Below are 25,498 nucleotides of genomic sequence, written 5' to 3'. Positions count from 1 at the left end.
ACGTCTACAACACCTGTTCTCTCGCTATCCTGATTCAACGCTGTATTATTAATATAAAATTAAAATATCATCAACAAACTTGAAATGAAAAACCAGTTAACAATACAATCATTATTCAAGGTGGGATTGTTAACAGTCTTTAGAATATTCACAGTGCAATTGCACAAAATCTGTTCGTTACAGACAAACATTTAGTATTGGCCTCGTTATTTCTTATAATTGGTATAAAAAATATACTAATGAGAAAATAAAAAATTTGTGGATATCCCAGACTACGACTGAAGTAAACCTATATAATTGTTCACCGGAAACCATAAGAAAACACCCAATTAACACAATCGTAAACATTGTCAAAATATAGGAACATAATCAGGAAAAACTTCGTCTTTATTTAAAATAGGATCTTTTGAAAAACACTAGCATGTTGCCTATTGAGAATATAACCTTCACAGGACCGATCGCAAAGGAAAACCTCGCATGTATTTCCAAAGTTCAACATGACCATGGATGAATGTTTCAGCACTTTTTCTTAATGTCAAATTCTATCCACTACTAATCTTTTTTATAATGCATATATAACGATGCCATCGACAAAACGACTAAATCTATTGAAATACACTTGTTTTTATTCACCTATTATCATTACTATTATTATTTTTTCATTATCAGTATTATCTAAGCTATAACCCTAGTTGGAAAAGTAGGATGCTATAAGCACAAGGGCTCCAACGGGGAAAAATACTCCAAGGAGGAAAGGAAATATGGAAATAAATTATTTGAGAAGTATTCAACAATCAAAATAAAATATCTAAAGAACAGTAACAACATTAAAACAGATCTTTCATATATAAACTAAAAAAAGACTTAGTTCATTGGGAAAAAAAAACTATTCATACATTTGGCACTTGACAAAAGTGTTCTATTCTATCAAAAATAACTAGATAAGTCAATGCCTTATATCTCTCGTTCTGCGTGAAGTCTAGAAAATAGCATTCTAAACGAAACAAATTAGTTCTACTCTTAAATAACTCGAGGTGCCATACTAAAAAAAGAAAATATTCAAAGCATGGAGACTTGCAATTCACTGTATTCGAATCCTTGCCTACATCGACGACGCTTGCCAAACCTTACAGACAGAACAAAGAAACAAGCAGACAAAAATGCAGTAAATTTATTCACTCTATGACAAAGCCTCGCTAGTTGCCTGGCTAACAGACAGAGGGGAGCCTACACTCGATCCCAATTTTCATAATCAGCACTAATAATATTTATAATAATTACCATGATTATAATGACAAAAATAAACTTCCGGTTGCAAAACAGAGAGAGAGAGAGAGAGAGAGAGAGAGAGAGAGAGAGAGAGAGAGAGAGAGAGAGAGAGAGAGAGAGAGAGAGAGAGAGAGAGAGAGAGAGAGAGAGAGAGAGAGAGAGCCCATTCTGGCACGGAGATGCAGGGGTAAATATCTCTTGCTCCACTTGGCATTCAACGATCGAGCCTACCACAGTGTATTTGGCATTTTCTCTCTCGCTCTCTTTCTCTCTGGCACCTGGCGCCAGAAGCAAGCTCATGGTATCATAACAGGTCATGAAACAAGGTACACGTACCCAATCCTACATATTTGAGGACTCTTGTTTAGTAGGAAATACATAAAGGTGTTTATATAACCCATAGCGAAATATCACCATAAGATAAATTTCATTTTTGCGTTTGATTTCCAACTGTGATTGATGGATAATGGATTTCAAACGATATAAATCCACTAAAAAGATGTACCATGAATTGAGCTTTTGTACAGAAAAGTTCCTCTTAACTGTCGCCATATGATTCTTCCTGGAGGAAAATGCATGCAGTATAGTCGGCACTCGTGTGTGTTGCAGCCCCGCTCATTTCCATAAGACATGCCTAATACAAACATGTATGTATGTATATACTGTATGTATGTGTATTTGTGTATTGATCTTTATCATATAGGGGAGAAATATATATATATATATATATATATATATATATATATATATATATATATATATATATAAAACATACGTTATATGTAAAAGTGTGAATGACTCTAAAAGTAATTCTAATATCCACGACATTCTCCTTATACTTCTACACCCAATCATGTGCATTCAAAAATTACTCAAACCTTTGAATATAAATGTTGTACTCAAGAACAATGAATCAAAGATTATTCAGATAAGATACCACCTAAACAAAAAGAATGGATTTGTTTGTGATACCTTACAATCACTGCAATATAAGAAATATGGACACAGAAAGTAGTATATTTCTAAACGTAAATGGAAGTAATCAACTAATCATAGGATTAATTGGCGGGAGATTTAAAGGTTATATAGGCTATTGTAAGTCATGCATTGCAAATAAAATTATTCTAAATATATCAACAGCAGTCCAGAAATGTATAAAATCGACGAATTACTCATAAAAAATATATTTAGATTATTATCTTTGAACTTGCTATTTGACAGTTTTTAAATTTTATTATGCTTAAGATTATTGCCGTCTTTGAAACCAACTAAATCTTTGTACCAAGTTATCTCGATGAACATAACACTAGAAAAGTACTTGAACAGCATAACTTAATCTATTCCTTCCGCAATATTAATAACTATCAAAATCCCTAGTTTTCAGCGATAAATAGATCATAATGTTTTTTCAATACTTCATATATATATATAATATATATATATATATATATATATATATATATATATATATATATATATGCTCTCCGTAGCCTAGGCATACTCTTACATAACCCATTTAACTTCTATATGTTATAGTCTTTCCATTACTCTTTCTATTGTGATTGAAATGAAAATCAAATTAAAACCATGACTCCCTGCCACCCGACCCTTATCAATTAGATGATTATCTAGTTCACATTTCAGTACCATCTGCAAGCATATGAAGATAAGACAATTCTAACCTCTAGTGGAAGTTTCTTGGCTACGCTATTACAAAACTGATATCTAAGTGAAGGACCGTAGATAAAAAAAAAAAAAAACTGAACATTGTCGTTGCAAGAAATCGATGAATGAAAGTACATAGCAACATAAACAGTTTTTTATAAAAGAGAAATCTTGAAAATATTTCAAATTCTGATGAAAATTCAAGATATACCATTATTCTTTTTATTAGTTCATGCGCCTTCCGCTTACAAAAAATATGACCATATGCAGTTAAATAAACTGAAAAAAAGTCACTCAACGCATCAGCCTTGGTTTAGGTCAAAAAATAATTTATGTATATAAAAGAAGATTCCTATTCTGACAGTCATCAAGAAATGTGACTAAAGTATGGCTGTTGTACATACGAGGTATGATTTTAGGAACATGTTCAAAGAAAGTAATTGAATGGATGTATATAAGCGTTGTTATAATGACAAGTCGGTTATACAACGTAGTTTTATATAGTATTTAATATATATAAAATGGTTCGATGCATATTTTTTTATGTAAGAGCCCTGCATTAAATGTTTGCCTGTAGCACTTGAAAAATTAATGTTAACTTGAAAGTTGAAAATACAAAGATGTGAACGAAAACTCTCAAACACGGAAGTGGCATTGAGTGACGTGAATATTAGTGTCAAAAATCAAAATGCAATAAATTCAGCGAGTTTTGCTTTATAAAAACCAAAGGAAGCAAAATTTATATATTTACCCCTAAAATAGTTACTTTTCACGTCATGCTATATTCATATTTTCAATGAAGTGTCACCACCCGCATTGATCGAATTATTACAGGTTAAAAGAACCATAAAGAGCAGCTCGAATTATTGCAAGTAAAAAAACCGTAAAGAACAGCACAAATTATTCCAGGCAAAAAAAAAAAAAAAAGAAAAAAAAACGTAAAGAACAACTCGAATTATTCCAGGTTAAAAAAATAACCGTAAAGAACAGCACGAACTATTCCAGGTAAAAAAACGTAAAGAACAACTCGAATTATTCCAGGTTACAAAAATCCGTAAACAACAACTCGAATTGTTCAAAGTTAAAAAATCGGCAAAGAACAACTCGAATTATTCCAGGTTAAAAAAAAAAACTGTAAAGAACAGTTCGAGTTAATCCAAGTAAAAAAAATCGTAAAGAACAACTCGAATTATTCCAGGGTAAAAAAAAAATCCGTAAAGAACAACTCGAATTATTCCAGGTTAGAAAAAAAAATCCCGTAAAGAACAACTCGAATTATTCCAGGTTAAAAATATCCGGAAAGAACAACTCAAATTATTCCAGGTTATAAAATCTGTAAAGAACAACTCGAATTATTCCAGGTTAAAAGATCCGTAAAGAACAAATAGAATTATTCCAGGTTAAAATAAAAATCCGTAAAGAACAACCCGAATTATTCCATGTTGAAAAAAACCGTAAAGAACAGCACGAATTATTCCAGGTAAAAAAAAAAAAACGTAAAGAACACCTCGTATTATTCCAGGTTAAAAAAAATCCGTAAAGAACAACTCGAATTATTCCAGGTTAAAAAAAAGTCTGTAAAGAACAACTCGAATTATTTCAGGTTAAAAATATCCGGAAAGAACAACTCGAATTATTCCAGGTTATAAAATCCGTAAAGAACAACTCAAATTATTCCAGGTTAAAAAATCCGTAAAGAACAAATAGAATTATTCCAGGTTAAAATAAAAATCCGTAAAGAACAACTCGAATTATTCCAGGTTAAAAAAAAAGTCCGTAAAGAACAACTCGAATTATTTCAGGTTAAAAATATCCGGAAAGAACAACTCGAATTATTCCAGGTTATAAAATCCGTAAAGAACAACTCAAATTATTCCAGGTTAAAAAATCCGTAAAGAACAAATAGAATTATTCCAGGTTAAAATAAAAATCCGCAAAGAACAACTCGAATTATTCCAGGTTATAAAATCCGTAAAGAACAACTCAAATTATTCCAGGTTAAAAAATCCGTAAAGAACAAATAGAATTATTCCAGGTTAAAATAAAAATCCGCAAAGAACAACTCGAATTATTCCTGGTTAATAAAAAAAAATGTCCGTAAAGAACAACTCGAATTATTCCAGGTTAAAAAAAAAATCCGCAAAGAACAACAAAAATTGTTCCAGGTTAAAAATTCAGAAAGGACAGCTTGAATTCTTCCAGGTTAAAAAGTCCCTAAAGAACAACTCTAAGAGAACGTTGAGTTATAATTAACCAGTGGCAAAGCCCCCGTTACACATAAAAATTCCTATGGAGCCATCTCGTTACGTAACGAATAGCTCAACTGGCCCAACGGAGTATCGATTTCGGCAAATGTCACCATAGAACTACCGGGGCTAATCTAGATCGAACAACATTCATTATGAACCGGATTCATCGCCATGTAATACTTACAACGGCGTGACTTTTCCAAAAAGGACCGGATTTAAGGCGCCGCCGATCGGCTCATGTATTTCAGAGAGAGAGAGAGAGAGAGAGAGAGAGAGAGAGAGAGAGAGAGAGAGAGAGAGAGAGAGAATTTCAAAGATTGTTAATAATATTTATTATACTTTACATATTTGAATTGTTTACATATGATAATGAGAGAGAGAGAGAGAGAGAGAGAGAGAGAGAGAGAGAGGATTTCAAAGATTGTTAATATTTATTATACTTTACGTGATAATATTTGAATTGTTTACATATGATAATAGAGAGAGAGAGAGAGAGAGAGAGAGAGAGAGAGAGAGAAATTTCAGATTGATAATAATATTTATTATACTTTACATATTTGAATTGTTTACATATGATAATGAGAGAGAGAGAGAGAGAGAGAGAGAGAGAGAGAGAGAGAGAGAGAGAGAGAGAGAGAGAGAGACCCAATGAAGGGTGAAAGAAAAACCCACTGCGGTTTCAATAGGCCTTGACAAGACACAAAAAAGAAACAGGTAGCTATCAGGATACCAGTATCCCCGAGGGGCGTGCAAGGTCGAAGCCATTTAATTTCGTAATGCAAGGGTGAGACACCAGAAGTGTATACATATGAGATGAGATATTCATACACGTGCCTGTGTTTAACAAAAGGGCCTACGTGCTTCCGTTGACACCGGCTAGGAAAAAATTGAAGTGATATATATATATATATATATATATAAATTTATTTATATATAAATCTATATATTTTATCTATATATATAATATATATATACATATATATATATATATATATATATTAATTTATTTATATAGAAATCTATATATTTTATCTATATATATATACATATATATATATATATATATATTAATTTATTTATATATATAATTATATATTTTATATATATATATATATATATATAACACGGACTATTTTCATCATATATATGATGAAAATAGGCCGTGTTTAGAAGGGCTACTATAGAACACGGAAAGACGATGTGTTGTTACTATGGACAGGATAAGTAGCATATAAAAAATATAACCTTGGGGGTTATACCATAGTCTAGACATCCTGCTCTTCAACTTATGTAGAAACTAAATTATATACAAAACATAATTCCAAATTAACACGAATTATATAATTATATTATTCATAAGTGAAAATCTTTATGTATTGAATGTTATCAGATTATCTTTTTTAATAAAAATAGGAAAATTCTTTTGATGATACCGTGTAGTATTACATGTTTTATTTACTTACATAATGAGCATGCAAGCCAGATTTCAACTTAACTATAAACCTTACTTTTCTTCTTTCCTCTTTTTACATTATTGACAATAACTTCTCTGGCTCATGGCCTTATACTGTAAGCATGTGAATAACAACAATAATAATAAAAGATAAAAATTATAAGGAATGCGCTCTAAGTCATAAGAAAATTGAGAAAATCTAATGGCAATGCAAATGATTAGAAAAGTGAAGCTAATGCTAAAAGAAGCTGAAATTATGTGAATTGAAGAAAAAAATGGGCACAGGTGTTGACCGTAATTTCATAATCTAAGCATCTGAATAAACCCGATTGAAGTCTAATTGAATTAATACATATATCCCGATTTTCATAGAAGCCTCACTAGGAGAGAGAGAGAGAGAGAGAGAGAGAGAGAGAGAGAGAGAGAGAGAGAGAGAGAGAGAGAGAGAGATCCTTCTGGCGGATCCCAGCACGCCAACCACTGAATCAATCTCACTTCAGCCAAGTTCCTGAAACATTGAAAAGGACGCTTAAATGGAAGGAGCCTGTGCGTGTTGCCGAAGAGGTAGAACTCTGTCCTACCTACAAGAATACAGGATCATGGGAGATTTTACATAAGACCCGTCACCATAGCCAGTTGTCCTTACCAATACAAGAGAAAAAATTACTAGCATTCCTATTCTTCAGAGAAAAGGTAAATCTCTCTCTCTCTCTCTCTCTCTCTCTCTCTCTCTCTCTCTCTCTCAAGGTTGAAGATACGAGATACAATGAGATAATTTCATTAATCAGGAGTACTACTTATCACGAGAGACCGGCAGGTAAGACCGAAAACAAAAATCTTCAATGATACGCAACTAAAAAATGCACCGACTCAACACATTCTTGTTATTGCCATCTTACTGTTATTTGAATAAACAACCGAAAGTTGATTTTTTTTGGTAATTAATAAAACGTTTTTGTCCAAAGTTACAAACTGCAAAGAAAAGTCAAGCCAAATTCAACAGATAAAAACCGTGAAATAACAAATTTATAAAGCGATGTAGCAACCCTCCCGCGACCTCGGTAACGCGAAGCGCTGTTACTATGGTTGAAAGTCACCCCCCCCCCCTCCCCAACCCCAATTACGTAACAGAAGACCTTCTGCACCCCTCCCACAAGCGGTTCATACGGGCACAGTAACTTCCCTCACTCAGGACCTACGGAGGGGGTGGGGATGAGCTAGGAAAATATGGGGGGTTGCCTTCCTCAACAACTTGTGTCTGGGAGTAGACGGAATGCCGCTCTCCTCACTGACTGCCCCGAGCGAGGCCAGTCCTGACTCCTGAAACGCACAAGTGTTTTGAAGCTTGCCATTAGGAGGAAGTAAACGGTATACCATCTCATAGTAAATCGGAGTTACCGGTTGCAGGGTAATGTTGGGTATACTGACATCGTATTTCATGTGTTAATAAATTCAAAACATTACATAAATCATACCGTATTACCACTGCAACTAATTTATCTACGATTCAACATGGATACACAGGGCTCCTTCTAAAGAGGAAGATCTATAAAAATGCCATATGCTTGACTAATGAAAGAAATGGTATCAACAAAAGCTAGTTCCAGCCTCCCGCAAACTATACATAAATTCAGGACATTAGCTATATATTATGAGAGCTATGCAGAGAGGAGACATAAAACCCAGATTATCTGTTTCCAAGAGCATGGCTTCATACTAAGGAACACTATCTGCTCAATTCAAATGAAACTGACCAAAGATAAAAGTAACCGATAACCTTTGCCATTTCTATTTATCCACTAGAAACCAGTAAACACTTTTGGCATGTTTTGTAATCTACAGGTTCAGAGATTAAATCTTAAGTTTCGGTAAAAAGTCGAGGGAGGGAGCCAAAAAGGCCAGCATCAGTAGCCATTGATAGTCCCCTGCAAGACAAAAGCCTCAGACATGTCCTTCTACATCTTTCCATGGCAAGATGTGCTCATAAAGCTCGTCGATCGATCATCTTCTCTTCCTTCCCCTGTTTCGTTTGCAATCTATTAAATTTCTTATCCCTGATCTTGATATTAATCTCTGACACCGGAGTTCAATTAGTTCGTCATGAATGTTCCATAAGATTTTTCTGATCATCCTTTACATTCAGATCTCGGACAATACCATTCTGTTCGTTATACTAGGTATGCAGCTAATTCTATTAGTCTGGCCTCCATCATGAGGCTCAATACTATACAGTATTCTGGAAGCTTTATTCCAGCTGTGATAAAGTTGGGAATTGATCTCCCTAATTGGGTAGTTGAATCGGTGAAACTTGAACATTCAAACTTGCAGTAAATGTTATTATGTTGAACAGGCTGACACAGGTCTCTTTAGAAAGTTTATATGTGAAAGATCTGTTTTAATGTTGTTACTGTTCTAAAAAGATTTTATTCTAATTATTCATTACTTCTCGTATAGTTTATCTATTTCCTTTCTTCACTGTGCAATTTTTTCACTGTTGGAGCCCCTGGGCTTATAGCATCCTGCTTTCCCAACTAGACTGAAGCTTAGCTAGTACTGTAATAATAATCATCTCTAGGGACCCATTCTGTTATTCTTTTTATCCATATATCATCTATCATTGTCACTATATGTCCTGCCCACGTCCATTTCTTTTTCTTACTTGTTAGAATATCCTCTACTTTAGTTTGCTCTTGTCTCCATGTTCCTCTTTTTCTGTCTTTTAGTATTAATACTATCATTATTCACTTCATAGCTCTCAGAGTTGTAACTAGCTTATGTTCTAAGGCTTTAGTAAGGCTCCAAATTTCTGATGCCTAAGTTAATATTGGTAGGATCATCAGACTGAATACTTTTCTTTTTAGAGAAAGTGGCATTTTACATCTCATAATGTCATTTTGTTAACTGAAAGCTCTCCATCCCAGTTATCTTTTTACTTTAATTTCAGTCTCATCCCCTCAATTTTGACAGCTAATCTTAGGGAATGATAATAATAATGAGGTGGCCAAAATTACATACTTTTTCTTGACCCCAACAGGCACGGGTACCCATTTACTGTAGGATGGCAGATGGTCAGGAGTGATCCTCGGACTTACTAAACAGGATGTGCACTAAACCAATGGACACACATTGGCTTACAGTATCTTTAAATCATATCTACGGAGTCTTGAAAACATTACCTCTTTTTAGGTCTTGTTATCCCACCGATGGCTGGATTGGCTTTATAAATCAGGGTTATATTAGCCTGGAACTGAGCATGGTACTTCCTTAACATCCAGTCAGAAGGGGTTGGGTCCCTGGCTTTCCTAATCCTATCGAGTGATGTTTGACTATGAGGAGTACTTGCTAAAGAATGTTCCTTAGTGGAACGATCAAGTAAAGAGCAGACACACTGACCTATACTGGGAGCATGTGATTAAGCAGACCTCACTGAAGGTGAGTAACCGTGTGAAGCCCTAGCTACAAGGGATCTGGCTTGTGAAAGCTGTGGGAACATTATGGGCAGAGACTTAGTGTGTACTCTAATGAAATAGCATGCATTGCTATAACACATGCTTCAAATAGCAGGACATATCATGAAGGAATTCACCAAAGTTGCATAAGCCACTAACATAGAAATCACAAATACAAAGAGAGAAAATCTCTCTAAAATCTTTTCAATAATTTCATCCCCATATGAAGAGGATTACCTCCTCAAGGGCTCAGTTTCTTTTATGATACACAAGGTCACTAACATGAGTTTTTCTTCACTCTCTATCTCTAACGGTAATGGTCAGCTAAAAACTTGGTTCAATACCTAATGTGCTGCTTAGCAAAAAAAGAGGTAACTTCGATTCTTAGGAATGCGCTCATCTGTTGCCCATAGCCTGATCAGAGATTCTAACAAAGTGCATCATTGCCGGTTAAGACTCGCTACCGAAAGTTCCATGAGGGAAAGAATTCAACTTATCAACCAAGATCAAATGTCTGTACAGAAAAAGAAGATAATCTTGCTTATGGTATTCAAATAAATCATTAGCCTTTTCCCTGATAAAATCAGACTAATCAGATAAAAATAATATAACTGGGTGTGATACAATTTTTAGTAAACTTCACATTTGGTAGTAACTGTATAAAAAATGTACTGTAATTAGTGCTTTTTGTCATTTTAATATTTTTATGTTGAAGTACTTAATGATCCAATGGAGTTTGAAAACTTACTTGTATCTAATGATTTCATTAATATTCTACAAGAAAAGCTCAAGTCAATCTGTTGACAGATCTAAATTAATTAAGCAAAACATAGTATTTCCAAAATCATTCAGCCAATGGCCTCTTAGTCCCTGTCATGTTATAATGAGAATGAAGCACAACATGATAATGAAAATGAAGGAAATGTACAGTAACTTATTCTTATAATAGGAAATAAAAAGATGAGTATCAACATCAATGATATTTTTGTATATCTAACAACTACCAAGGGTTTTGATTGGCATGCTATTTCTTCACAGAAAAAAAATCAACCAAACTACTACTACCCCCGTAGTTTTGAGTAGTGGTTGTTGAAGTGAAAGCACCCAGGGAGTAATGCACTCTAAACCTATTATTGTGCATTTTCTCATCAACAGTATTAAAAAAAATTATGATAATGTTAAGTCAAGTAAACCAGAACACAATGACTAGCTGTGTTACATTAAATGACAATGCAGTGGTGTAAGTATAAACAGACAGTTAAGATTCAAAAGAAGAGAATAAAATGATAGATAGCTTCCAACACCTTATCCTTTGTGGAATTTTACATCTTAAAACAAATAAAAATAACAAATTTGGAGGTCACTTGTATTTTTCCTCACTATACAAACCTGAGTCATTTACATAGGAATAGATATCAGGAAAGCTGGAACACTCGGCAGTTGAACTTTTAATGAGGTGTAAACAGGTGGCCAATAGTTCCAGGAGCGAGGAAACGCACTCACTCCAAGGCTGGGACTTTGTAAGGGGTAGGTGATAGCAGGAAAGTGACTCATCTTTAGGTGGGAGGAAGTCTCTATGCCAGTTGGATACTTATCCCGGGCTACCAAAAACTTGTATCCTTGGATGTGGTGCAGAGTTAAGGTTCTTTGCATCTTGTGCACCGGTGGTTTAGCAATACCAGGGAGACCACGGCCCATTCAACAAAGGACGTGGAACAGAAAATCTCTCTGTGTAGTAACAATAAGACATACTGTATATATGTCAATGGGTTTGCCTGCTTACACACAGAACAGTAAAACATCTGGATACGTGTCTCCTTCTCTAACTTCGAGTAGAATGCTAATGATGAAGGGAACTTAGCAGCATCACCTTCTTAGTCACGCTCTCCCTCGTACGGAGTGTGGGGAATGACACTTCTATTTTATATACTGTAATAAAATACAGGCTAAAAGGGGATAACTTGCAGGCGAAACAATTCCAGCTGATAGGGTTTCCAATGCTGTGCCCCAAGAAAGGAAAGATGAAAAGGAGAGGGCCAGTAAATCTCCCTTTTCATCCCCGTCTAACACGGAACCTCCATCCTTAATCTAATGCTAATGGTCCTGTGAGAGGAGCTTGGAGCCACTACAGGTCCTAGCAAAAGGCGTCTAGGGACCTGTGGGTTGATTTCACAGGTAATGGCCGGTAAACGGAGTCTGTCATTTCCATATGACTGCGCCACAGATTCTTAAGGAATGCCAGGGTTGTGTAGACTCCTCTGACATCATGAGCTTTACCTAGAGCAGAAGGTGAGGGTGGGGAACAGGTATGGTCAATAACTCAACTCAAGAAAGAGATAGTATTTTTAGTCACCTTCTTAACTCTCTCTATGCTAAGAGGTGCTGCAGGTGAGGTCGAGTTGTTTGCGTATGTTTAAGGGAGCACCTCAGCACCCTTACAGGACACAAAAGTAGCCTATCAGGATTGTTGGTTACTGCTCTTAGGATCACTACCAGAAATCAAGAAAAACTGGAATTGAGAACTGAAGGATTCTGGATTGACAACAAAACCCAGGGACGAATGAGAACGAGACCTGTCTCCAGCATTTGGTATAAGTGACGGTGACGCTAAAGGAAAGACCATGAAGCTTGCTATCCCATTCAGAGGAGGTTGAGGCGAACATGAAACCCATTTAGGGGGGGAAGGTTCTGTCTGAGGAAAATTTGAACAATTCTCAAGGGACTGCAAGACCTTAGTAATGTCTCAGGGTGGCAGTCTCCCCCTGATTGTAGGATAGGACTGCTTAAAACTCTGTATGAGCATAGTGAGTTCCGCTGAAGAAGAAATATCAACTCCTTTCAGCCTAAAGACCTATCTCAAGGCTGAGCAATAGCTTTTCACCTCTGATACTGAGGTTCCGAGAGGAAAATCGGCCCTCCCACAACACTAACCACATAAGACGGCCAACTTGGCATGGTACACAGAAGTGAATGATTTCCAGTGGTACCCAAACATCTCTCATGCATCTTCATGCGAAAAGCCTATCTCTGAGAGGAGATACAGGATAACTTCTACGCATGAAGCCGTAAAAATTCCATCAAGATGTGGAGTATTTGATCATATGGTTGGCACAACAGGTCGAGGAGGGAAGGCAATTCTCTCCGAGTACCTAAGCAGAAGGTCCGAGTACCATTCTACTTTGTGCCATTTCGGGCCTACTAGTCATATTGAGATTGGGAGTGGACCGGGCTCAGTTCAAGACAATACTTATCAGGCAGCACTGTGGAACAGCATAAACGTCGAGGCTGTTCCAAGGGTATTAGAAGAATTCCTCAAACACTGATTCCGGGTCTACCACCGGTAAGCAGTTTATCAGAAGCTTCCGATTTAGAGATGTTGCTAACAGGTCGACTGTCGGGAAATCCCAAAAATTCCGGATCATGTTCATTATCTGAGGATGCAAGGACCATTCTGACCTAGCAATCTATGTCTCCCTCCCTAGCTTGTCCAGTACAATGTTCTTGGCTGAAATAATGTGGGCTGTCACAGAGAAGTTAAGCACTGCCCACTGCCCATGAATTTCTTCTATTGCTAGCTGGCAAAACTGCAGCGAACCAGTATCACCTTATTTGTTTATATGTTACTACAGGAGTGATGTTGCTCATTGACGACACAGAGTACCTGGTCAAAAGAGGGAAAAAATGTTTGAGTGTGAAGAGAGCTGCTCGAGGCTCCAACACATCCATCACAATGATGTTCTTGCTCTGAATAAAGCAGGTCGTTAGAAAGATCGTGTTGAGCTTTGCCCACTAGAGAATTTCTACAGCTAGCCTTCAAAAGTGCAGAGAACCAGTATATTGTATACTGCACCATGTCACTATGGTGGTATTCTCGTTCAACAGTACCGAGTGTCCGGTCAAATGAGGGCAAGTGCTGGAGCATGAGGCATTGCTCGAAGCTCCAAAACACTCATATGGCATTGACGTTCCTGGTCAGTCTAATGTCTCATGCTAGCTTTTGTATGTGGTCAGCTCCCATCCTTCTTTTGCCGCATCCATAAACAACTGAAGTTCTGGTGGATACAACAGATGGAGTGAGCCCCTTAAAAGGTTCGTTTCAACCAATGACCATTCCAGATCTAATGATAGAAGAGGGTGTCTATCTTACAACCAGTGTCTCTTCAGTTCCCATTAACGAGACTGCAGGTAAAGACGACTGTTCAGAACGAAACGTTACAGAAAGGCCAGATGATCCAACAACTTCTGCCAAGGTTCTGCTGGCAGATTGGGCTGTTGAATGAAAGGGAGAGCTGTCTCTAAGAAGTGTACCAGTCTGTCCCGAGATGGGAAGACTATAATGGTATCAATGTTCATAGCTGGGTAAATCAATCTTTGTTTGGGCACTAGAAGCAACCTCTTTTGGTTCACCATGACCCCAGATTGTGACAAAACAAGAGAAACATGTCTCGGTGAAGAAGGACGTCCTCCGAGTCTGCCAAGATCAACAAATCATCCATGTAACATAGAAGACTAGCACTGTTGGTGTGTACCCATGTTGACACTAGAGTAAAAACTGCTGAAAACTAGTGGGGCTGTTGAGAGAACAAAGCAAAGAAATTTGAATTGATTCACTCTGCTTGCTATGACAAACAAAGGTACTTCCTGGAGGCAGGCTTGATTGGGATCTGGAAGTATGCAACCTCAAGTCAATCGTCATCATGAAGTCAAATGTGTCTCAAATTTCCATCCTAAGGCTTGAAAAGGCAGAAAGGTCTATGACCGGCCTCCAGACATCTCTAAAAGAAAGAGTCCACTAATGAAGCATGGGGAGCCATCACCTCCTTGCAATATATTGTTCCAAAACATGATTACGATCACGAACAGCTAAGGATAAAGTACAGTAGCGTGAAATCTTGCTATCTCTTTCTTCATCCTAGATGAAGTATTGCCCATCACTGCCTCTTCCATGGGGAGAGAAACGGTAGGAGTGATTCATATGAAACTCCTATCGATCGGTCTTCCAGGACTAATCGTCCAATAGAGGAGAAGGAAGGGCAGCAGCCCAATTCTCTTCTGACCAGCAGAGTATACAAAGTCAGCTGACTGACTATATGTCTGAGACCAAGGGAATTTAAGATACAGAGACGTTTGTGTAGAAGTTTTCCTTTGTTCCAAAAGTGTTAAATATAGGTTAAATGCTGTGAAATTGTACCCTGGCATACTTCTTCATCAGCTCTCCCCCTGTCAGTCTGGGAAGGCAACTTCAAATGAGCACGCCAGATATCATAACTAATTTGCGTTAATCAAATGCGCAGATGTAATCTCGCACACACGTACAGGAGGTAAAGATATCTCAGGGAGAGCAACTCAGCCAGTGTACAGCAAAGTAGACAAATATATCTCACGCTCCTCTCCCCTTGCAAAAGATTGAGAACGAGAGGGGCTGTTCTCAATACCCTTTCTAGAATCAGGTCTGGATCAAAGTCATGACTACCAGGGAAGCATGAGAATCCATTCTGGTCTATGAAAAGATTTGTTCTTTGAAACTGACCTTAGATCCTTACTTTCTTTGAGAAGAGAGCCCACAGAAAGGAGGTTAGATGAAAACCTGCTACCCTCTGAGGCGTCAGGGAACTCGGGATCTAAACGGAATCTGTTCTGTTCCCAGGGAGATTGAAAATGTTCCTTACTGGGCGCTGACAGCCACATCTCGGGTAGTCAGGAAGGTCTACTGGATACACTTACAGGTCATAATTAGGAGTGCGGGATGGAGATTGCATGCTCTAGCTCTCACAGGTGTAATGTCTCTTCTCAAAGAGGGTTTGAAATTATATTTCCTTATGGACACTCGAAGAGGTGAGGCGCTTGGTCTTGAGGCGATCGCAGTACCACACCCGTACCGAACCCTTAAAAGGCTGAGCGCACCAGCGAGGTGTATGGGGGGGGGGAGCAACTTGCTTGGCTTGTTCTACGCGAGCTATCACCACAGCCTCAGGAGAAGAGGAATTGTCTAGAGGAGACAGACGAGTTAATCTACTCGCACTTTTTGAATACTGGCAGCTCCTGTTGCAACACTAATCTTGTCTCTTCCAATGGTAGTGAGACCACACTAAGGAAGGTGCGCATGAATCCCTGGGATCACGTGAGGTTCCATCACTTGTTAAGCACGCCACATGATCGTTAAGGTTGTGTGCACATAACAGGAGTGTGCTGACCACAGACAAGGTTTGGTGAGTATGGTTTCCAATCTAGTCAGAAAAAGTTGCGCACGCGAAGCATCGCGTTCATCAGTAAATGATGATTTAGAGTCCAAGCATCGCATGCTCAGAGACATATTGCTTGCGACTGCACACAGCACACCAAAAGATACGTCCTCCATTCAGGAAGGAGAGCTTTTTCCTCCTGATATCGTCTTCTTAAGGGCATGTTACATGATGCTGGAGTTTATTCCCCTTCCAAACCCAGAGCACAACATCATCACCGGGAATTAGTGTCTAAGAGTTAAAGAAACTTTTAAAAGCAAGTTTTGCTTAAGCGTAGACATCCCCACGGCAGCAAACAATAATAAATATGCTGGAAAGAAAAAGTCATTAAGTAACCAAGACACTCGAGCCAGTGGAAGAATGCCTGTTCTTACTGACGGCTGAAATCAGAGTGGGTGCTCATTGAACAAGCAGGAAGGTGGGGCTTCCCCGCTCTCAGTCGGTAACTACTGGCCACCTGTTTACACCTTGTTATAAAAGTTTAACTGCCGAGTACTCCAGCTTCGCTGATATCTATTCCTATGCAAAGGACGAGGGTTTGTACTTGTGTCGCAATAAATCAAAATCAAACAAGGATTTGAACACATATGGATTAACACAGAGGTATATTTTACAACAGTATCTTTAAACAAATGTTAGACAAGAGACATGATACAGTTACTGACAACCATCAGGGTAGTACACTAAGGCCAATCTGAAAAAAACTGTCTGAAGTGTAAGGGAAAACTATATCAAATTAAAAACACACTTTTGGGAACAGGGAATACATTCCGTGCATCTACCTGCAGATGGAATGCTTACAGGACATGGTATTGAGAACCTGACGTTCCTGTTCATACTCCTCCCGCTGTAGTGCCTCCAGATGAGCTGTTTGGCAAATGATCAATATAGAGTTAAAAACTGATTATATACAGTACTATAATGTATAATAGTACATTATTAAAGGTACAGCAAGACTGACCTACTTAACTAGATTTTGTATAGAGTAACCCACATAAAAAAAAAATGGTTAAATTTAGAATTGCAGTTATTGTTACTAGTTACAGAAGCTACAATAAGAAGACATTTTACACTACACGAAAATATTGTACATCCTCTGAACAAATGAACTGAGCCTCCTCAAAATCTAAACAAATTCATTACACTGTACTAGTAAAGCCATCATGAAATATTTCAGTATTCATTAGAATTATCAACAGCCCATATCTTCATTGTAATAAATTTTCTATATCCAACTTTCCTTATATGGGGTTAAATGGTACAGGAATTTATTCCCTCTAATCAATTACCTTTTCCCTGAATTCTCATATAACCACAATCATCATATATATAATAGTACTGTACAGGCTTTTATAACTTTTTTACCTTCCTTCTTGTCTAATATTTTCTGATTAACTGCATCACAAGTTCAAATTACACCAATCTTTTGAGATCTGTTTACTTAACTGCCTATTGGAAACATCCCTGCCTGACGATTTGCCAGACTGGAGTTTGAGTCATGCTCTAACTCAATAGTTTCTTGCAGTGTCTGCAACTTTATCATCCTAGCGAGGTAAGGATGGGGATTTGGAGGAGGCTATAGGTCTACCTGCTGACATCAGCAGCCAATGCCTGGCCCTCCCTTGTCCTAGCTTGGGCACTGATCATAAGTATATAAGGTCAGTCCCTAGGGTATTGTCCTCGTCTCTACCATTCATAAGCAGCCTTTAAATATCTCCCAGTAAATTTCTCATTTGAAATGTAATCTTTTTAACAAACTCTAACTATGAACTTGGCATTTGTCTATGATATGCTCAAAATTTGCCTCAAAACATCTGCAGTATGCATGGTTATGCATTTTTATACACAACCACTAAAGTCCTTGTTGGCAAGTGGAATAATAAATTTCTTAAATTTTCATATGACTCACTGTCATCATCATCATCTCCTCCTACGCCTATTGACGCAAGGGGCCTCGGTTAAATTTCACCAGTCGTCTCTACCTTGAGCTTTTAATTCAATACTTCTCCATTTATCATTTCCTACTTCACACTTCATACTCCCCAGCCAAGTAGGTCTGGGTCTTCCAACTCTTCTAGTGCCTTGTGGAGCCCAGCTGTACATTTGGTGAACTAATCTCTCTTGGGAAGTGCAAAGAGCCTGCCCAAACCATCTCCATCTATCACTACGTAATCATGATCTCATCCACATATGGCACTTGAGTAATCTCTCAGTTTCATTTCTAATCCTGTCCAACCTTTCAATTCCCAGTATCCCTCTGAAGGGCTTTTTCTTATATGTACTAAATCTATTAGAGATTGTTTCATTGTCATACCATGACTCATGTCCATAGAGTACCACTGATCTCACTGTACAATGTTGTAATAAGGAAATGTATAAACCCCATTCTATTTTAGTCAATACAAACAAAAAAGGAAGGAAAATATAAAAACCAATGAGATTTTACTGAGAACCCTGTAAATGGTTTTGTACAGTAATTTTTCTTGTTATCTTTTTCATTTGTGGTAGGATACACATTCATACACTCATTGAAAAAGAATGGCTAATAGAGCATTTACAATACTGTAGTGAAATACCATAAGCTAAGGCTTAAAACGCAGCATTTGACAAAGTACAGTAGCTCAGTCATGTAGACTTTTATGTCCAGCTAATTTCAGGTAATATAAACCACAATTTTATACATTCATAAAAGGAAATACATTAAATCACGCATTCAGAGGACTGACCAGATGCTGAGTTAGGTCAGCATATAACTCATTATCCCAAAACACAGTGGGAAGTAGGCCTAGGTCTATGCTTACATGAAAAATGTATTACGCTCAATTTTTTTTCACTGCATTTCCTATAACATTCAAAACAGATCTAAGGAAACTGTTTCCTGAATTTAAAGATTACTGTATTAAATAAGCCTACAATGTTGTCATTCCTTCAAAGTATTATAATTTGGTGTAGGTCTATGATGCGGGCATACTTCAAAATACTGTATATAAATTGGATATGATTGGACTTATCCCAATTCCAGGATAAAAACTGTTATCATCAAGAGCAAAATGAACATTTTCTAAATGAATCAATTCCATACTGGTAATCATTTGACGAGTGGAAGTGTGACATTATTCACCTTTAGAGGGTTGACCTATCGCAAATTTCAAAGTGGGGAAGCTAACGTGCACTAGGAGTGGCTAAATTACAAAGCCAAGTGGAGAGGACCATAGTCATAGAAACCTCCCGTTCCCTTCCTATTAGAGAGGGTTTGACCCTGCGACTCAATTAAACTAACCTGGGAACCTGAGCTGTTACATATTGAACATAGGGAGCCTTTGTATATTAGCGGCCAGATCCTCCCGCATGCATTAAAAATGGACACCAACAAAACTAAACTTCCATTCCCTAACCTAACCTAGAAGCTGAGTTCTTATCTACTTACACTGCCGTATTCTTAGTCAGGTGTAATCATACATACAGGTGGCTGCTATCATACATATACCCCGAAAATAGTAACATCTGCGAACAGTGCACATGGACAAATATACATATAGCAGTGTATAACATATATATGTATATATGAACTCATGATATTGAGTTTTCATTAGTTTCCCTAACATATGCACCACCAGTTAGCCTAGGCCCATTAGGCCTACTGTAGCCTACCAGCCAGCAGCTGACATAGCCTAATGCCTTGTGTCATCTTACAGCCCAAAACTGATCTGACATACGGAATTGGGACTAAATTACCATGTCCTGTTAGGCTACATCAAATAAATACCATGACACGCCAGGAGGCGGTTGGAATGCTTAACCTTAGTGCCACCCGGCCTAAATGACTTTACCGGCTTGGCTTTAGCCTACGGAGTTTCGCTGCCCAATTGGGCTGCAACGCTATTTCCTGCTATTCATGATGCACGCCCAAACACCGGAAGATATATTGAGATTCATTGGATAGCAAAATGATGTGGAATAGTAAAATCAGGCTACTGTGTCGAAGCGTCAACTAATAGAGCCACTTGAAAGGCCCCAAGCAACAAATCAGGGGGAGGGGGGCAGATTCGAGTGTCACTTTCGTCGAGGAATAGAAAAAAAAATATTGCAAAAATCTAGCTAAGAAATTAAGAGAAATGAATGAACCATCTACGTACCCTTCTTTTTCGCCTTTCCCCTCCGTTTTCTGGTTTGCAGATCGCCTGACATTGTTAAAAGAACTAATCCAGTGGGGGCAACTAACACTTTAGACTCGCGACCTCTCCCACGGACAGACAACTACACACTGATCAAAACAAAATGCTTAGCTTGTCTGCTTCGCCTCCTCTACAAGCCACAACTCCTCCCCCCTAGAAAGCCCTTTATGCCATCTGACCTTGGAAATATTGAGTGTTTAATGACATAAAATGCTAAAATAAAAATAGCTTGCTTATCATCAAACTTAATAAGATTTTCTAATCATGTTTGTTTTGGCTTTTTCCCGTTTAATTCCATTTTGATCTTACCAGACAGTCTACAGAATCATTCACAAGATTGCGCAACGTGTCAAACTTGGAATTTGGGCCCTTTATGCCATCTGACCTTGGAAATATCGAGTGTTCAATGACATTTAATGGTAAAATAAAATATCTCTATGATAATAAAACTCAAGTGCATTATCTGATCATGTTATGCTGTATGAGGCCTTATTTCCCGTAAAATGCTATTTTGATTTTGCCAGTCAGAATCATTCACAAGAATGCGCAAGGCGTGAAACTTTGAATTTGGGCTTTGCAAAGTTGAAAGAAAGAAATATGTTATAATAGCGCGTTGCACAGTACATAAATGTGTAATGTTTACCTATTAGTTAGCATTGGATTGACAATAATAACGGTTTCAAGGAAAATCCTTTAATGAGTTATTGTAACTTTAATTGCACTTAAAGTTTGTCAGTAGGCCTACCGTGAACAGCAAGATGCAGTGTAGGCCTACTTCTAAAAATTATCTACTAATATTGGTGAATTCCCCCATAACAAAGATGTTAACATCTTTTTATACATTTACGCAACAGAATTTGATATTAGTATTTTAAGTTTGCGCAATTTCTTCCAACAAAATCATTTCTCGACTAGGCCTACTGTAATTCTAAATCTGACAAAACGGACATAATATAATACAAGTTTCGATCAGATTACCATATACGTTTATTCAAGTAAAATAATACGTTCAAATAGTGCAAACATTCAAGCTCATTGGTACTAATTTAATTTACTCGATCACTCACTTCCCTGGACCTTCTCTTTCTGGAATGTGATCTGAATTTTTAATCTGCCAAACTCATGTAAAGCCAATGGTTAATGTATATTTTTAGGATGAGGTTGTCAGCCTCACTGACTGCTCGTTGGCATTTCCTATTGGTCACCTAACCAAGTACTGACCAGTCCCATTTTTTATCTGAACTTACCAGATTACAAGACCAAATGGGAGAAATAAAACGAGCTGCATATCTTCTTTTAGGTTGAGTGTAATTGAGACATCATCAACAGCAATGCCAATGGTAGGCCTATTATTATTATTATTATTATTATTTGCTAAGCTACAACCTTAGTTGGAAAAGCAGGATGGCATAAGCCCAGAGGCTCTAAGATAGAAAATAGTCCAGTGAGGAAAGGAAACAAACTAAAAGAAAGGTAATGAACCAAAGTAAAATGCTTGAAGAACAGCAACATCAAAATAGATGTTTCATATATAAACTATAAAAACTTAAAAGTAAACAAGAGGACGAGAAATAAGATAGAACATGTGCCCACAAGCAAGATAGCTAGCTGGAAAAATAAATGGTTCATGTGATATATTTGACGATAAATTGAAGTATTTCACAGTATTGTTGTATTGTATTACAATATATATTGCTATTTCATATAACCAAGTGTTTGTTGGTAGCTATGAAGAACTCAGAATAATATAAACTTTTGGCTTCATTTTTCAAGACCTTGCATGCTATTCTAATTGAATTTGTTCTCTTAGATAACAATTCTGTCTTTATTATCAGTTGGTATTTCTATTTTCTAATTTTCAAAGTTCAAGACTATGCTTATAATCAATCTAGTCATACCACTGTTTGCCACTTGAGTAACTTTTGTTTTGCAGTTTTGGTGATGTGAAAGGTTTTTTTTTTTATACTTTTCAGTTGAAAAGTTTATCATTGCATGTGGACTTACAAGTTGTGACTCCACCTTTCAATGCCTACATACAATATTCTGATTTGTAATTAAATTTTTTACTTCTTTCCTGGTGTTATAAAATGATTATGATATTGTATTTGTGTTATAGAACTTTCACATACATCACCTGTATCAAGTGAATTTCCTTTAAGCAGCTTTTACGGGTTCTTCACAAAAAAAAAAAAGTGAATAAAATACTGCAAGGTTCTAGTAATTGTATACTTCACATATCATTTGTTATTGATTTGTGTATCAATCTATAGTTAAATTTCCAGATATCAATAACACTCTACTCTGTAGCTATGATTAATACATATATTACAGTATTTGTGTACTATTCAGCAGTATAAATGCAGCTTTTATGTCATCCCTTTTATTTCCAACTGATAAATTACTGTATTGTTGTTATCAGTGTGGATACTGCTTTTGATAGTGCATGCTGCTGCCAGCGATGGCACAATGTAGATTGCTCTGATTTCCTCCCCAAATGCTTCTCTAACTTCAGCAATGACCGACCCTTAACCCCTAAGGAAGCTACTGAAGGAACCTTCCATCAGGACGACATGGCCATCTCACCCAAAAATAGATTTTTAGCTTTGCTCAAAATCCGTTTTGTGTACTATTCAGCAGTATAAATGCAGCTTTTATGTCATCCCTTTTATTTCCAACTTATAAATTACTGTATTGTTGTTTATCAGTGTGAATACTGTTTTTGATAGTGCATGCTGCTGCCAGCGATGGCACAATGTAGATTGCTCTGATTTCCTGCCCAAATGCTTCTCTAACTTCAGCAATGACCGACCCTCAACTTCCTCTTTGATCTCATTGTTTCTACTCAAGTACTCATCTGCTGAATGTGTGGATCTGCTTAGTATGTGGACCACTACCTGTTCATTTGATGCCAACTCTTTCGGCACTGCTTCAAGTTCTTAAGGTTTCCAATCCTCCTATCCTTAAGGTATTTGATGATTGGGTCAGACATTGCTCACGTTGTTTATTGCTGCTCCTATAGCTACTTTGGGAATGTTCCTGCCACTGCTCCAAGACCTTGCTGTTTTTGCTGTACAAAGGACTGCAATAAATGCTCCAAGTGTTTTTGGTTTTTGCTGGTCCAAATCAATCAGTGGCCAAGATGCTGTTCAGACGATTTATTCCACCAATAACTGCTACATTGATGAATAGGTTTGCTGTTAAATGTTTAAGTGAAGACCTGGAATGTTGTTCCAGGGGCATCAGTGACTGGTCCTGATGTTTCTGTTAAACCGATGACCAGGGATAGTAATCTTATTACTAATAAATTGATGGAGTTTATTCTAACTGTCATAAACAAGTACACAGATTTATTTGCATTTTTCATCAAGTCATCTGTGTGATTTCTTCATCAAAATTACGGTGATGAAATCACAATGCAAAACAGGTTATATACTAAAATTGGTTCATCCATAAGATATAACGCAATCAAACATATCAGTACTGTATGTCATTAACACTAAAATCTTCCTTTTCTGTATCCCATGCTTCAAAGAGTTGCAAATATTACATTTATCTAATTATTCTGTCAAAATAATCTTTGTAATGTGTCCTTAAATGATTGAATTTGAATCCAATATTTGAAGTGTTAAGACTTGAGCTAGTTTCTAGAAACTGTTGGTATATGCAATCCAATGATACAGTGATCTTAGCTTCCATAATCAAAATGTGGCTTGTAGGTGACCATGTCCAGGAACCTTCAATTCTATCTGTACTTTGTGAAATGGCTTCCTTGTAGGACAATCCATCCAACCAAACCTATCCCTCTTTAGTTTTCAGCCAACCATATTTTGCTTCCATCTTCATTGCCAAAACTCTGAATATCCAGAGTCAAGATTACTCTACCTTTCCATTTACCAGTCAGGCCTTAGTGTCTGATGTAGAGAAACTCTTCCTTTGTCCAGTGATGGCTTATTGTCATCTTGAGAGGACAAAACTGAAAGTAGAGGGTTTCAAGATTTTTATGTCAAGGAATCAACAAAGGTTATGTCTTTAAGACCATGGTGTCCAACTGGCTATCTTAGCTGTCCAGTTTAGGGTAATAATGATTAGAGGAGGGGGCCTCTCAATTTTCAGTCTTCAAGAGGAACACTGAGATCAAAGCAATCCTATATATAAGTACCTGAAGGTAATAGTTAACTTTTCCTAAACTTTACCCAAAGGTACCAAGAAATGAGGTTGTTCATGCCTTGATTTATAAGAATGAGTTTTTACATCTGTGAGTGGTTGGTTAATCTCAGCACCTGAAGATTCACAAAGTATGAACTTACTTCTCTCTCGGCCTTACTAGTCACAGTATCCTTTAAATCACCAAGATCTTAGTCTTTTCTGTATTTGAGTGTTCTATGCGATTCCTCAGACCTTAACAGAAGTTGGGACTCATAACATCTCAATCTCCTATCTTAATGGTGATTCAAATTGTGATTGATTTGTTAGTTAAAAACAAATTGAGTTTTGCATAACATAATTTTTTAAAATAAATCCATCAATTGCAAGTAGGACCCACCTACTTAACTCTTTTTCTTTGTGTTTTAATAATTTAACCAAAAGAATAACTATAGAGGCCATTTACACCTAATAAGTTGGAGCTCACATAAATATTAAATTTTTGTTACTCGAGTTGTGGCATTGTAAAATTCAATACCACAACTGAAGGGTAATTATCACTTGAGCGTGTAAGTAGTATATATATTTATATATATATATATATATATATATATATATATATATATATATATATATAAAAAACAGAGAAATAACTAATTTTTCAATTCTGTAGCAATTTTCCAGTTTCTAAACTTAGTTTCAATTCATAAAAGGCATAAGTGACATAAAAAGGTCTTAATATGCCTTTCTTTTGGGTCATACTCATTTGAGTATAGTCTACATCTAGAATTTTTTCATCATGCACTATTATCTAGTCAAATGAAATCTGTCATTGGTAATATTTCTCAAGTGA

The 25,498-nt window shown here is 36.9% G+C and overlaps 1 protein-coding gene across 7 annotated transcripts in view; it reads right to left on the bottom strand.

Annotated features, from left to right (window-relative positions):
• LOC137644115 (aspartyl/asparaginyl beta-hydroxylase-like) overlaps positions 1-20,621 on the bottom strand; it is a 104,808-nt gene extending 84,187 nt beyond the window's left edge. For 6 of the 7 annotated variants that reach the window (XM_068377078.1, XM_068377079.1, XM_068377080.1 and 3 more), the window contains exon 1: positions 20,464-20,621. In XM_068377078.1, the coding sequence (XP_068233179.1) occupies positions 20,464-20,515 (52 nt within the window). In that variant the 5' untranslated portion in view covers positions 20,516-20,621. Of the gene's footprint in view, positions 1-17,128; positions 17,176-20,463 lie in introns of those variants that run through there. The other variant, XM_068377082.1, reaches the window with a different exon arrangement.
• Between the last annotated feature and the right edge of the window lie 4,877 nt (positions 20,622-25,498).

The sequence above is a fragment of the Palaemon carinicauda genome, chromosome 7 (genome assembly GCF_036898095.1).
Source record: "Palaemon carinicauda isolate YSFRI2023 chromosome 7, ASM3689809v2, whole genome shotgun sequence".
In the NCBI taxonomy this organism is placed as follows: domain Eukaryota; kingdom Metazoa; phylum Arthropoda; class Malacostraca; order Decapoda; family Palaemonidae; genus Palaemon; species Palaemon carinicauda.
Note: the sequence above shows the minus strand (reverse complement) of the source record. Positions and strands in the feature narration are given on the sequence as shown.